The sequence below is a fragment of the Ranitomeya variabilis genome, chromosome 4, assembly GCF_051348905.1.
Source record: "Ranitomeya variabilis isolate aRanVar5 chromosome 4, aRanVar5.hap1, whole genome shotgun sequence".
NCBI lineage: Eukaryota > Metazoa > Chordata > Amphibia > Anura > Dendrobatidae > Ranitomeya > Ranitomeya variabilis.
In genome coordinates, this window is record NC_135235.1 from 23,374,923 (window position 1) to 23,389,038 (window position 14,116).

The 14,116-nt window shown below is 43.7% G+C and overlaps 1 protein-coding gene across 1 annotated transcript; it reads left to right on the plus strand.

Annotated features, from left to right (window-relative positions):
- The first annotated feature begins 401 nt into the window (after positions 1 to 401).
- LOC143769502 (trypsin-like) lies at positions 402 to 12,930 on the plus strand. The gene is made up of 5 exons (XM_077258129.1): positions 402 to 465; positions 1,228 to 1,381; positions 1,689 to 1,942; positions 12,198 to 12,334; positions 12,677 to 12,930. The coding sequence occupies exons 1-5, from the start codon at positions 426 to 428 to the stop codon at positions 12,824 to 12,826; spliced, it is 735 nt and encodes a 244-aa protein (XP_077114244.1). The 5' UTR covers positions 402 to 425; the 3' UTR covers positions 12,827 to 12,930.
- The last annotated feature ends 1,186 nt before the right edge of the window (positions 12,931 to 14,116 follow it).

A 14,116-nucleotide genomic window follows, 5' to 3' on the forward strand; every position in this document is an offset into this window, starting at 1 on the left:
TTGGTCATGTTGGTGTTGGAATATTTCCCCATATTTGGTTAGAGTAGTAACCTGAATTGTCTTATTGATTTCTTTGATTCGTTTTGTACCATATTTTTCTAAACTTTGTTTAGTTTACCTTAATAAAGACTATATCTTTAACTTGGCACAGTATATTGGATTTCTTCTCTAGATCAACATGTTACATTCAATGGACATATGTCTACTTTCAACCATAAATACTATGAAATTATGGTTATATCTAATCAAACCTTTAGAAGAACATATCTATATAAGTGACCTTCATCCATAGATTATCATGTATATTTTAGGTTATGTGGATAATAATTAACTTTATCTAGGCTGAGGAGGGTGTAGAGGGGTGATAATTTTTGGGTATAAATATCTGTGGATTGCGCTCAGTCCATAGTCTCTCTGGATCCATCATGAAACTCCTCCTGATCTGTGTGCTCCTCGGAGCAGCTGGTGAGTCCTATGCTTGGTTCTGAAGACCATTGTTCATTCTCCATCATTGTATTCTGTTCGATAGTTATGAGGATTTTTCCTGCTTTTGATCTTAATTAGGGATGGGCAAACTCAAACTGTAAAGTTCAGGACCGTACCGAACACATAGTGTTCGGTCACATGGTCCCGAACACGGGTTTCCATGGGAAACCCGTGTTACAGTTCGGGTCCAGTTCGGGCAGTAAAAACACCCCAGAAAATGAATAATAAACATTAGAATTATACTTACCTGTCCAGTGACGAGTCCTCCCATCCCACTGTGTCCTGGCCGCATCTGCTTCCGGGGCCGCTCATTACCTTCTGCCGGTATTCACTGCACTAGGCAGTCTAAGGCTTTTTCTGGCAATGTTTGTGCTGTGACATCACCGCACAAACACTGCCGGAAAAAGCCAAAGACTGCCGAGTGCAGTGAATACTGCCGGCAGTTAATGAGCGGCCCCGGAAGCAGATGCGGCTGGGAAACAGCGGGACGGGAGGACTCGTCGCTGGACAGGTAAGTATAATTCTAATGTTTATTATTAATTTCCTGCTTTTTTTAACAGCCCCCTCACCCTATCCCATATATGTAAAGTCCGAGTTCGGGGGTCCGGACGCAAGTTTGTGTCATGTCCGGCCCCGAACTCGGGGGGGTTCGCCCGCCATCACTAATCTTAATGTCAACTATTTAAATTTGTTTTATTCATGAGACACCAATGTAAACCTGTTTATTTGTAATGTTCTCAGCTGCTTTTGAAGATGATGATAAGATTGTAGGAGGCTACACCTGTACCAAGAACGCCGTCCCCTGGCAGGTGTCCCTGTACTCCAGCTACCACTTCTGTGGTGGATCCCTAATCAACAACCTGTGGGTGGTCTCCGCTGCTCACTGCTACAAGTCGTAAGTTACCGGAATATCTACCAAAACTTAGTCATTGAAGTAAAGTCAACAACTTTTGACCTTTATTATTTACCATACATAACATATAGTGTATGTTGTATTCAAACTATGACAAGAGATCGTGAGCTGGTCTCTAGAGCAAGGATGTGTTCAATGATCTCCGTAGTAAATTAATTTAATTGAATTTCAATATTGCAAAATTCAAAACACACAACATTTTATGGATTTTGCATTCTTGGTCATTTTATCAATATTTATTTAAAAATAAAATTGATAAGAAAAATATATATATATTTTTTGGGGGCAGGAGCTTACAGGTCAGACTGGGAGAGCACAACATCGCTGTCAGTGAAGGTACCGAGCAGTTCATCAGCTCCTCCAAAGTCATCAGACATGGAAGCTACAGCTCCTATACCCTGGACAATGACATCATGTTGATCAAGCTGGCATCAGCCGCCACCCTCAACTCCTACGTCAAGGCTATTAGTCTGCCCAGTGGCTGCCCTTCTGCCGGCACCAGCTGTCTGATCTCCGGATGGGGCAACACCCTCAGCAGTGGAAGTACGTCACAAAATACATAATGTGCTCTATGCATTGTTAGTATTATTGTTTTAAAGGCAAGAAAAATGTGTAGGTGTTAGTGAAATATTAAAAGTTGTAGATTCCTCAGGGGTGGAGCTTTTGGTTTGAAAGATTCTCAGTAGCATTTTTTTCACTGTCAACAATGGAAGTAAGTCAAGAAATAGAGCACAGAAGGAGTATTGTCATCACAGTACAGAAGGTGAAATTATGTAGGAATTACTAATATGTTATAAACTGGAGTTTTCTCAGGAATGGAGGCTGCTCAGGGGTGGAGGCTGCTCAGAGGTGGAAGCTGTTCTGGGGTGGAGGTTGCTTATGGACATACCTTTGAGTGTGTTATGGAAATATTAGGGTTGGATAAATATATCCCTGTGTGTGCTGTGGCCGCTCCCAATTAGACTGAGTATTTTGAGCGCTCATCAAGAATGGACTGTACACAACTGTGACAGAACAACATTCCATCAATACTGATACTTTATTGTACATACATAGTTTTATATTTTCACATAGAAAGGAGTGGTTAGGGGTTGTCAGGGGTGGTTAGTTAATTATCATATTGTCTAGCTCCTCTGTCATTGGTTATCTAAACATATATGGAATATTGTGATTAATGCTCATATGACTGCTGATCAAGCAACTAAACTCGAGTTCTCTGTCTAGGACAAAGTGGAGACACCTGACCAGCAGTCACCAAACATCTGACTCTCTTCTGCTTTTAGGGGTGGAAAACCCCATATGATCTGTCTGGGTTATATCAGGCTTATATCAGTTCAGTTCGTGTCAGCCATTTTAAACCATTGATTATAATGTATATATTTGCTGTGAGCATATAAGTATATATTTGATTATAGAGGAGTATACATGCAAGTGAGATCTACATGATATATATATTTCTATCACAAGCCCCCCTTAGATATCACTTGCCCTAATCCTAGCCTCCTGTCCCAAAGCGCTGCAACTCTTTTGTGCTGTTGGCGAACTGACACAAGCCTAACGCCTGTGCCCCACTCCATACAGACTTTTCGCAAATGGGCGGTCAGGAGATCTGTCCCTAACGGGGGTTCGTTGCAATCAGTCTCTTAGTCAATAGCAGGTGTAGTGAGCGATGTGCAGTCTTTATCAGGTAGGTCATCTGTTCGGTCAGGCAGGGCATCCACGACATCATTCTGGCTTGGGTGTCATCTTCTGGTAGGGGAGCTTTCTTGCCATGCGATGAGTGGATCCAAGCGAGTCTTCCCTCCAGTTTCACAGAGTTTGGTGTCATCAGCAGCACTTGAACAGGATCATCAAATCTGGGATCGAGTGGTGTTCTCCTTACAAGCTTTTTCACCAACACCCAATCTCCTGGCTTCTAGGAGTGCATACCGGACACTGAATCTGGATCTGGCAATGAAGAAAAAAACTCGAGAATGGATGTTAGCAAGTTTCTTGGTGATTTCAATTACATAAGCAGACAAAGTATCATATTACATAATCAGCTGCTAAGGGAAAGGATACCCCTAACCTGGGACTAGACACAAACAAAATTTCATATGGTGACAGCTTTTCTGGGCCTCTGGGAGTGTGCCTAACACTGAGTAGTGTGATTGGGAGTGTGTAGGCCTAAGTCTGACCCTACTGCTGACTAGATCTCTCATGTGAGGTTTGCTGTGAATGCAGGTCCCTGGTCACTCTCTGTCACTTCTGGGACCCCATAGCTGCATATCTCGTCTCTGAGAGTAGCTTCTTTGCAGTAGTCTTTGCTGACTGGTTCCTCACTGGGAAAGCTTCTGGCCATCCTGAGAACACGTCCGCGACCACAAGGGCATATTCGAATCCTCCACTTGGCGGTATCTGGATGTGGTCTATCTGGATCCTCTGGAAGGAGTACAATGGTCTGGCAAGACGATGTGTGGGAACTTTCTTCATTCTTCCAGGGTTGCATTTGCCACAGGTCAGACAGCTGTTTATGAACTTGGCTGTTAGGGTGGAGATTTCTGGAGCGAACCAGTAAGCACCAATCGGATCATTCATCTGTGTCTTTAATCTGTGTGTGGGCCCATGTGCCCACTGGACCACCATAGGGTACATGCTTCGGGGTAAACAGGGTTTGTAGTCCATTTAGTATACCCTTCCTTCTTCATGTGTTGCTCACTTCTGCATCCAGCATTCCATCTTGTCCTTTGGGGCTTGCTCTTGCAACTTTTTTGAGCAGATCCCAGGATGTCATCTTGTCAGGTTTCCTGTCTTCAGCCGTCCTGTAGTAGCCGTCCGGCTCTACGACCTCTTCCACTTGTCCATATTGTCTTCCCTTGACTGTTTCTTTGGCTGCCATATCCGCCATGTTGTTGCCTCGTGCCCCTACTGTGTTCAGTTTTCCATGCGCTTTGACTTTTAGCATTGTCACCACTTTTGGAAGTTGAAGTGTGTTCAGCAGATCCTTAATGGCTCCATTGATGCTTCACGGTTGTTCCGCTGGCTGTTATGAAGTCCCTTGCAGCCCAGATGGGTCCGAAGTCGTGTGCTATGCCATGCAAGTACCTTGAATCGGTATACATTTTCTCAGTCTTGTCTTCTGCCATCTGGTAGGCCTTCATCAGCACTATCAGTTCTGCTTCCTGGGCTGACAGACTGGGCGGCAGACTTCTGGACCACAGGATCTCTTGATTGCTGGTCGCTGCACCTCCCGTGTGGAATCTTCCTTCATCATCTGCAAATCTGGAGCCATCCATATAGAGGGTCAACTCTGGGTTGGTCAGTGGCTCTTCTGCCACCTTGGGTAGTCCTGCTGTTTCCTGTTGCATGATGCTGAAGCAATCATGGTCATCCGTCCGGAGCAAATTCAGATCCCTGCAGAAGGTATCATGCAGATTTTGATCAGACTTTTTATCTGAGGATCCGTATCTGTATCCCCCCTTGGGAGTGGGAGTAGAGTGGGCGGATTGAGGACTGTGCATTTGGAGATGGTGACATTGTTGGGCAGGAGTAGAGAGCACTGGAGGCGAAGATGCCTGGCGGTGGAGAGATGTTTTAGCTGGGTTTGGTTGAGGATTGCTGAGATGTCATGCAGAGCCAGGATTTCCAATGGTTTTTTCCACTGATGTCAGTAGTCCTGTCCAGGAGGGCGTGTGCTGCAACTGCTGCTCTCATGCGGGAGGAAGAGGCTCCCCTTGCAACTGGATCCAGGCAAGCTGAAAAGTAGTCCGAAAGTCTCTGTTTTCCCCCCTGAAGCTGTGTCAGGACTCCAGTAGCAAGGCCTTCTCTTCTCATCAAGTAGAGACGGAATGGCTTCTTGTAGTCAGATAGGCCTAGTGCTGGCGCTGAGACTACAGAGCCTTTTAACTTCTTGAACGAACTGAAGACTGCATCAGTCAGGAGGAACGGGGCCAAGGAAGACCTGTAGGACCATCTTCTCCACTGTGGTCTTCCGGTCATCTGTCAGGTGTTTCGCCTGGCGAGCAATACAGTGTCTCTGGAATGTAACTTGCTTCAGACACCACTGGACTTCGTTCTTTGAGATCTTGCAGTGCTGCTCCGCCAGGTAGAGTAGGAGATACAAGGAATGGGCTTTACACATGTCAAAGTCAATTGCACAAAGGAGTAGATTGTCCATGTATTGTAGAAGGGTCACTTCTGCATGTTCTGTGACTCGGTTGGTGAGAACTGTGGACATTGCTTTGGTGAACTGTGAAGGGCTGTTCTGGGCCCACTGTGGCATCACTGTCCATGTGTGGTGTCCCCCCTGGTGTATTAAGGCAAACAGGAACTGGTCATCCGGGTGAAGGGGGAACACTGGAGAAAACCTTAGCCAGGTCGGTCACTGTGAACACTTTTGCTGTGGCAGGCACATTTGAGAGCAGAGTGTGCGGATTCGGCATAATTGCAGTTTCAAACACTGTGGCGTCATTCTCAGCTCTCAGGTTATATACCATTCTGAACTTGGCTGGCTCTCCTTTTACAGTCTTTTTCTTGACGGGGAAAAGCGGGGTATTGCAAGGCGATGTGCGAGGAACAATGATTCCTATTTCCAGGTAGACCTTCAGTTGGTCAGAGGCAGCTTGACTCTATGCCTGGCCTGGGCCTTACGAGGGTACGGGGTACATGGCTTGAGTGACACCCGTACTGGGGCAACTTGAGGTTTTCTCACGTGCTGGGGTCCCTTAGACCATAGACTTTCTGGTACTACGTCCAGTACCTCCTTGAGTAGGCCTCATCAATTGTTTAATGTTCTTGTAGGGCCGCCAGCATGACTCTTCTCGGGTCAGGGATGAAGAAAGTGTCACTGTCCCATCTTCCTGGAACACTGTGGTTGCCTTCAGCTTCTGCAGTAGGTTCGCTCCCAGTACGTTGAGTGGCAGGTCCTTTACACCACAAACTGGGACAGGATAGAGTGTCCTGGCTGAGTGCACACGCTCAGTGGCTTTGTAAGCTGAGAATGTCTGACTTGACCATCAATGCCCATGCGAGACACAGAGGATTCTGATAGGCAGGTGGGATCAGTGAGTTCCACATGTGTCATCACACTTCTGGCTGCACCACTTTGGATCTGACAGCGCCATCCACTTTAAGGGTAATTTGAGGTATTGGTCTTGCAGATGAAGTTTTACATGTCAGGAGCATAGTGTCTTGCGGGCCTGGCTTGCTTGCCTTTGTCCTATGGACGGGGTACTTCACTGCTTTCTGCACTTCCTCCTTGACCTGTTTCTCTGGACCAACTCTTGGGTTGCATGAGTCCAGTCTCTTCGGGGGCGTGAGTGCTTTGCACTGGTTCTGGAAATGGCCAAACTTGCCACAGATGTAACACTTGACACTTCTTCTGTCTTTGTAGGGTGGTTGCACTTCCAGGTTAGTAGTCACCATGAGAGGGGCTGTCTTCTGCACCCCTGGTTGGGACTCAATCCCTTTGGCTACTGTGGACAACGGCATGATGGGTACTGTAGCGGCAGCGGGGTCCGGCCTGCTGATTGAAGCTGCGGTGGTAAGACGGGGCCTGCAGGTGCATTCGTGGCGAGGCCCGGGGTGCCATGAGACCGGCGGCTGCATCCAACCCAAGGTCTTGGGGCGTTACAGGGGCTGTGGCTGCATCTGCCATCACTTCTTCCTCCTGCTCCGACATAGCTTCTCCCCTTTGCTAACCTTATTGAGGTCGGTGTCTCCTCTCTGGAGTCTGCAGCGGTTCTTCTGGTGTGTTGGTCGGCACTTTGCAGCGTCTTCACCTCTGGCTCCCCTTCCAATGTTCTCAGCAGCACGGCACCCGTTTCCTTCTTCGCGCTCTTTGTGGTGCTATAATGGCGGCAGTTTTGGTGACAATCGGCAATAAACAGTCTCCTAGGCGCACATAAAACATTTTTTCTGGGTCAGTCCACTGCTATTGACCTGTTCCTAGGCCTAGCCACTATCAGTGGTTTCCTGATTGGCTGTCTCAGTCCATGCCCAAAGGCCTGTGTATCTGGTCATGAATGGTGAAGGCCAAGTCTTGGAATACTTGCATTACTCTGCCATGAAACTTCTTTACAGACTCTGTCTTATCTTGGCTCCTGTCATGGCTTCTCCTGCCAATCTGCCTTTGGCCCACTCTCTGAGTTGTTCAATTAGCTGTGGCCCTGACTCCCAAGCGTGTACGTCTGATTCTGCTGGAAGTTTGAATTGTTCCTTCATGATTGGCCAGAGTGCATCACCTGCTTCTATTTTCATTCATGGCCCAGAGATCATTGCAGCTGCCTGCATATGTTTGCTGCTTCTGCTACATTCTTCGGTAAAATGGCATGGGATGCATCCCTGGGTCTGGACTATTGTCACCTGACTTGAAGTGCAGTGCACATAGTGTAATGGTGGTGCCTCTATCTGCCCCTGCATTCTTGGTGCCTGTGGGTTTCTTTTCTAGTACTAGACAGCATGTATGGTGTTCCCTCTTCATCTTCATCAGAGGAATAGTTGTGATAGCTTGTACTGGGGTCGTACACTGACTGATTTTGAACTTAGAAGTTGCTTTTTTATGTGAGGATGTCTCCCCCCTTGCTGAAGCTATGATGGATTAGGCTTATAGTTTCATGTTGGTGTGAATGTGGATGTAGGCAGCTCTGACCGGTGCTGAAGCTGTACATTATCAATACATGGTGATATCAAAGTTCATGTAAAACCTTAAGGGTTACAATATTGTTGACTGTGAAATGAGGTAACGGAGGATCTGTCAGTGAGCTCGTTCTGATATCATTCCTCCCCCCTCTGCACCCAGGGCTGAGCTGACTGCTGCCTGATATGTCTGGGGCTGCCCACTGTAGGGGGGGCTTTCACCTTCTTTCCCCGATATCACAACTGGCAATGGCTGGACTGTGCCAGGGACACCTTGTGCTGTAAGCACCATATTGTTTGAATTGGGCGTTAGCCCAGCCGGCAACACGGAGGAAAAAAGAGGAAGAAGAAGGAGGAGGGGGTGATGAGTGAGACAAAGGAATAGTAGGAGGGGTAGAGAGAGAGAGAAGAGAGAGAGGGAGGAGAAGAGAGGAGAGAGAGAGAGAAGAAAGGTGTGGTGGGGGAGTGGATAAGGAGGGAGGAGAAGATGGAGGGTATGGAGGAGAGAGATAGAGAGGGGAAGAGAGAGAGAGAGAATGTGGAGAGAGAGGAGAGAGAAAGGAGAGAGAATGCGGAGAGAAAAAGACTGACAGAGAAAAAAAAAAAAAAAAGAAAGAGGATAGAGGAGAACAACAAGAATAATAGAGAGGAGCAATTATGCCTTCTCCCTGTAGGGAGAGACGGGGCGCACCACATACTGTGCAAAAATAACTACCTATACCATGGATTCTGCTAAAAGCAGACTGCGCAGATTCTCCCGTCTCATACCCACAAAAATCACTTCCTGGTTTGCTCATATAACTTTCTGTTCCACCTAAACGATGTAAGCTCTGCTGCCACTTCATACCATGTATTAGTATTCAGCAATCTAACATCAGCTACTGTAACTTCCCTTATTTTCCTTTCTACGTCATGCCACTCTGCAGCTTGAAATCTGCCATTCTAATGAATTTCACGTACTTTATACCTTCCAAAAATCTTCACATACTTAACACCTTCGTATTCTGCCACTATCTAGGGGCTGTTTTCTCATCAGGAAGTAAAAAGACTTTCCTGTTGCTCGGCCACTTTGTTCCCCATGGCAAAAGCAAAAAATGAAAATGAAAAACACATAAAAATGAAAAAAGAAAACAGTACTAAAAAAAACTTCTAAAAATGAGTATATAAAACTCTAAGAAAAACCCAAAACGATAAGAAAAACCGTCAAAAACTTAGTTCACAACCAAAAACTCAAAACTTTGATACAATAGTAAAGAAAAAAAACTTTTTTCAAAAATATATATAAATAAAAAATAAAAAGGTAAAGAGATTGAAGATTGAGGAAAACTTAATTAAAAAAACTTTAAAATGCCGCAAAAAGAAAAAAGACCCCCTAAGAGAGTTAAAAAAATTAAAAATGAAAACGGCTGTCAGTCAGAGACACACTTCCTCTTAGATATCACGTATGCCATTGCAATAATATCAAATGTCACTAAAATCACGTTTCTGAAAACACTTATGTCACATCAAAAATGATAGATACAACTTAAATTTCACTTCTTCACAAAAAAAACTACACATACCCAGCATTGCAGCTGAAAACAGTCCGGAAAAAAAATGTGACAGTTTGATTTACAATGCATATCTCTCTGCTAAACAGCACGGAGAAAGAGGAAGTTCGGACAAGAGAACTATTTCTGCTTCTTAAAGCGGCAATAGTACATGACACAAACAGACAGATAGACAATCCGAGAGATGCCCTTTTAAATTCTGTGACACATGCAGGCTGCGCTGGGAACAGACTACTGCCAATCGCACTGGACGCACCTGCGCCCGGGCCACCTGAGTGCTTGAGAAGCACAACAAGCGGGAAATCTACCACCCCGGTCCGGACGTCCTGACTGGATCGCCGGCACTACGGGAATCTGTGGCAGCCCCTGTAATCTATCACCATCCGAGCCTGGATTCTGGAGCCACCTGCTCCGGAACTACCTGTTCCTTTCCTCTTGCACGGGAATCTGTGATAGCTTACTCAGCGATTTGACCTCCTGCGGTCTGTTTCTCAGCAACCACAAACAAAAGTCACTTTTTCCTTCTTCTCTCGGATTTTACACAAACACATACACGGTCCACAGCAGACACCTCCCAGGGTGGATTCGTGGCTACGGATTTTTTACACTACCTGGGAATTTGTGACCACATCTGACCGGCAAGAGGCATAGACAAGGACTGGGCACAGGGGACTTTCAGGTAAGATGATAACATTTTCTTACCTTACTTATGGAGCTGCGCAGTCTCCTGCCCCTGTGCCAGGCCACGCTACAGCTTCTGTATCTCCGGTTAGAAGGATCCCGTGCGTTTCATCCGAGCCGTTGGGCGCTATTCTGTTATGGAAATATTAGGGTTGGATAAATATATCCCTGTGTGTGCTGTGGCCGCTCCCAATTAGACTGAGTATTTTGAGCGCTCATCAAGAATGGACTGTACACAACTGTGACAGAACAACATTCCATCAATACTGATACTTTATTGTACATACATAGTTTTATATTTTCACATAGAAAGGAGTGGTTAGGGGTTGTCAGGGGTGGTTAGTTAATTATCATATTGTCTAGCTCCTCTGTCATTGGTTATCTAAACATATATGGAATATTGTGATTAATGCTCATATGACTGCTGATCAAGCAACTAAACTCGAGTTCTCTGTCTAGGACAAAGTGGAGACACCTGACCAGCAGTCACCAAACATCTGACTCTCTTCTGCTTTTAGGGGTGGAAAACACCATATGATCTGTCTGGGTTATATCAGGCTTATATCAGTTCAGTTCGTGTCAGCCATTTTAAACCATTGATTATAATGTATATATTTGCTGTGAGCATATAAGTATATATTTGATTATAGAGGAGTATACATGCAAGTGAGATCTACATGATATATATATTTCTATCACAAGTGCAGTTAAAGGGAATATATCCCAATATTACAATAAATAATTAACACCTGATAGTGCAACATTGTTTAAATATGTAGGTTTTTTAAACTTTACTTTCTGTAAAAGGCTCCAAAAGGTGCATTAGAAGGTGGACCATGTACATCAACATCCCTTGCAACTTGAAGGAAATTTTTACTAATTCAATTATTAGTCGACATAAAACTTTAAATGACTTAACAAAAATTACGTTTATATAATCATGAATTTTTCATAATATGTTATATAAACGGTCCATATTTCTTAGAAGTCATTAACTCCTTGGTGTCCTAGCCAATAAGGCAGGGTAGTCGAGAAGTCTGAGGTCAAAATGGAATAGAGTACATCATAGACAGAAGGGTGAGACAAAGGCATAGTCAGAAAACAGTCTGAGCTGGTCAATATTCCTAGAAAGCAACAAAAACTTGGAGTTCAATACACAAATCATAAAAAATATCAAAAAATGTTTATTAAATAGTAATACAAATATAGTTCAAAGAAGCAAACAAAAAAGGACATACGACCGTAGACCGTAGAAAAAACACATGGATCTAAGGTATACAATAGTGATTGACATTATGGTGGTAAAAAAAAGGCATTTGTAATCATAAAGATGTTAGTGCATTTTTTGTCAGTCACATGTAATTGAAAAAGATCTTCAGTAGAACACAATAGTTGTGCTGACATCAATGCGCATAGTAACAAAATCTACCATGAAAAAAATCCCCAAGTTGCCATAATGACAAACATGCTTTTAAATGCTTTTAGTGCTTAGCCATAATGGAGGTAACAAGATACCAAGGAGCCAAGCGCACCCCCTTAAGGGCCCTTTTTTGTCTGCTTCTATGAACTATATTTGTCTTACTATTTAATAAATATTTTTTGATATTTTTTATGATTTGTGTAGAACGCCAAGTTTTTGTTGCTTTCTATAAGATTTAGGAGCATACACTCACTATCCTTTCATTTTCATGGGGCAATACAGATATTCATTCAGTCTTGTATGTTCTAAACCATATGGCACCCATGTCGTTTCTGTGAGTTTGATTATATTGCTAATATTCCAAGAAAGTAGAAGGTATTGTTAGCGGTAGCACATGCTTTAATAAGGATCTGCAAGAGAACACGCGCAAACGCCGTGATGTTTGTTGACTCTACGTTTTTATTTCGATAGAGTTAAACATTTTGGTGTTCTACATACAATATTATAATATTTATTGCTAACTTACTTGTAGCCAACATGCCCAACCTCCTCCAGTGCGTGGATGCCCCCGTCCTGACGGCCGCCCAGTGTAGCAGCGCCTATCCAGGAGAGATCACCAGCAACATGATCTGTGTTGGATACTTGGAAGGAGGCAAGGATTCCTGCCAGGTAATGTGGCTTTATAATCTCACAGATTTCAGATCTGTGACTCTAGGATGGGAACTATTATGATGGTCCTATACATTGGCTGAATCCACCATTACTGGTCGAACCAGTGAAATCTAGTCTGTTTGGGGGATCCCAGCCTGCCCACGATGGCAGATGTCAGGCTCATGGATTTTATCTTGTCTGATCCTTTATTCCTAGGTGATATAAGATAACACCAAAGGTTTCTGGCAGAGCCTTTTTCTCCTCCCTATTGGTTTTATCTGTTCATATTGATTCATGATATTGACTAATACTGTAGTTTCACAAAAAAAATATTTATAATTTGTCTTTGCATCTTTTCAGGGTGACTCTGGTGGACCTGTGGTCTGCAATGGAGCGCTCCAGGGTATTGTCTCCTGGGGATACGGCTGTGCCCAAAAGAACTATCCTGGTGTCTACACCAAGGTCTGCAACTACAACTCCTGGATCTCCAGCACCGTTGCCGCCAACTAAACAGTTTCCATCTTCTGATTGTCATCTTCTCTTACTCTGCTACCTTATTGTAGTACACAACATTGTGGCAGTTCACAACCAATAAAAAGTTAAACCAAAGAAAAGCTTCAGTTTTTCATGCTTGGAAAATTGAAAGACATTTCCATTTAGTTCATATGAAATTGAACTGTTTCCAATTTTTGGTATTTTTTTTAATATGCAAATGACCTCTTCAGAAGGAAGATGACATGACCTCTGGTGCCTCTCATTGGATGTAGCAATCCTAATAGTCAATGTCAACCCCTTACCGAGCCTTGCCACATGACTCAGGGGAAGAAACCAAACCAGAAACTCCATTTTCACATGTTTTGGGGTATTGTCCATCTTCAGTGCAAAGCAGGATCTCTATCTTAGCTAGGTGAGAGGCCTCAGACTAGTGGTTAAAGGAGGAACATTTTCCTTTGCAGAGAGTGCCGAGACAACTTTTTTGGAAAAGTAAAACATACTAATGACTTAATAAGTCTTTTATGACCACATCATGGAGCATTGGGTTCTATAGTGAGACTGCTCAGTAAAGGGTAAATCTGTGATCTAATCATGTGCATCTCATCATTTTATTTGTCTGGGCAACATCTACCTGGCATTGATTGACAAATGACTGTCTAATAGCTTCCATCCAAAATGTTTAAAGAGATCCATCGTATGTAGTCAGGACTTTAGGCAATCACCTAGAATTTGATGAGAGATAACAGAAACTGGGGTAAAGCCTGACTTGAATAAATTTAGAGCATGCAAAGTATGTGTACATCCACTTTTAATAGCATCATAGACTTTATACAAAATTAATCATTGTACACACAGTACAGATCATCAATAAGATCTGTAATATTATTTATAAATCATCCTATAAAAGATAGACACCAATTATTGGCTCCAATGTCACCTCTAAATGGGGTTATCAACTACTGGATTTTTGGGACCTCTATTTTTAGTATGTACAAATTTTAGCATATCAGGATTGATCTGAAAACTTTTGTGGTTGTGCAAACGTGACGAAACCAAAAAGAAGTATATATTTTAATGTTATCAACATAGAAATGTTATGGCAAATAACAGTAGGGGCTTCATAGAAAGTAAAGTGGAGATGATCGAGCACTTATCTCTGAGGAACCCCAAACAAACCTAAGAAGATAGGTTGGAACAAATGTGACTTCAGACTAAACTAAGGTGTTGAATCCTTGAATCCAAGGGATTACCTGAATTTCACTAGAGATGAGTGAAGTTGTTCGGAAAATGTTTGCCAATGTCAAA

Bases quoted from the DNA above. Each gene is read 5' to 3' on its own strand.
- LOC143769502 (XM_077258129.1), top strand. From the start codon at position 426: ATGAAACTCCTCCTGATCTGTGTGCTCCTCGGAGCAGCTG. The intron at 1,943-12,197 runs GTACGTCACAAA...ACTTACTTGTAG, and splicing joins CAACACCCTCAGCAGTGGAA to CCAACATGCCCAACCTCCTC. The intron at 12,335-12,676 runs GTAATGTGGCTT...GCATCTTTTCAG, and splicing joins GAGGCAAGGATTCCTGCCAG to GGTGACTCTGGTGGACCTGT.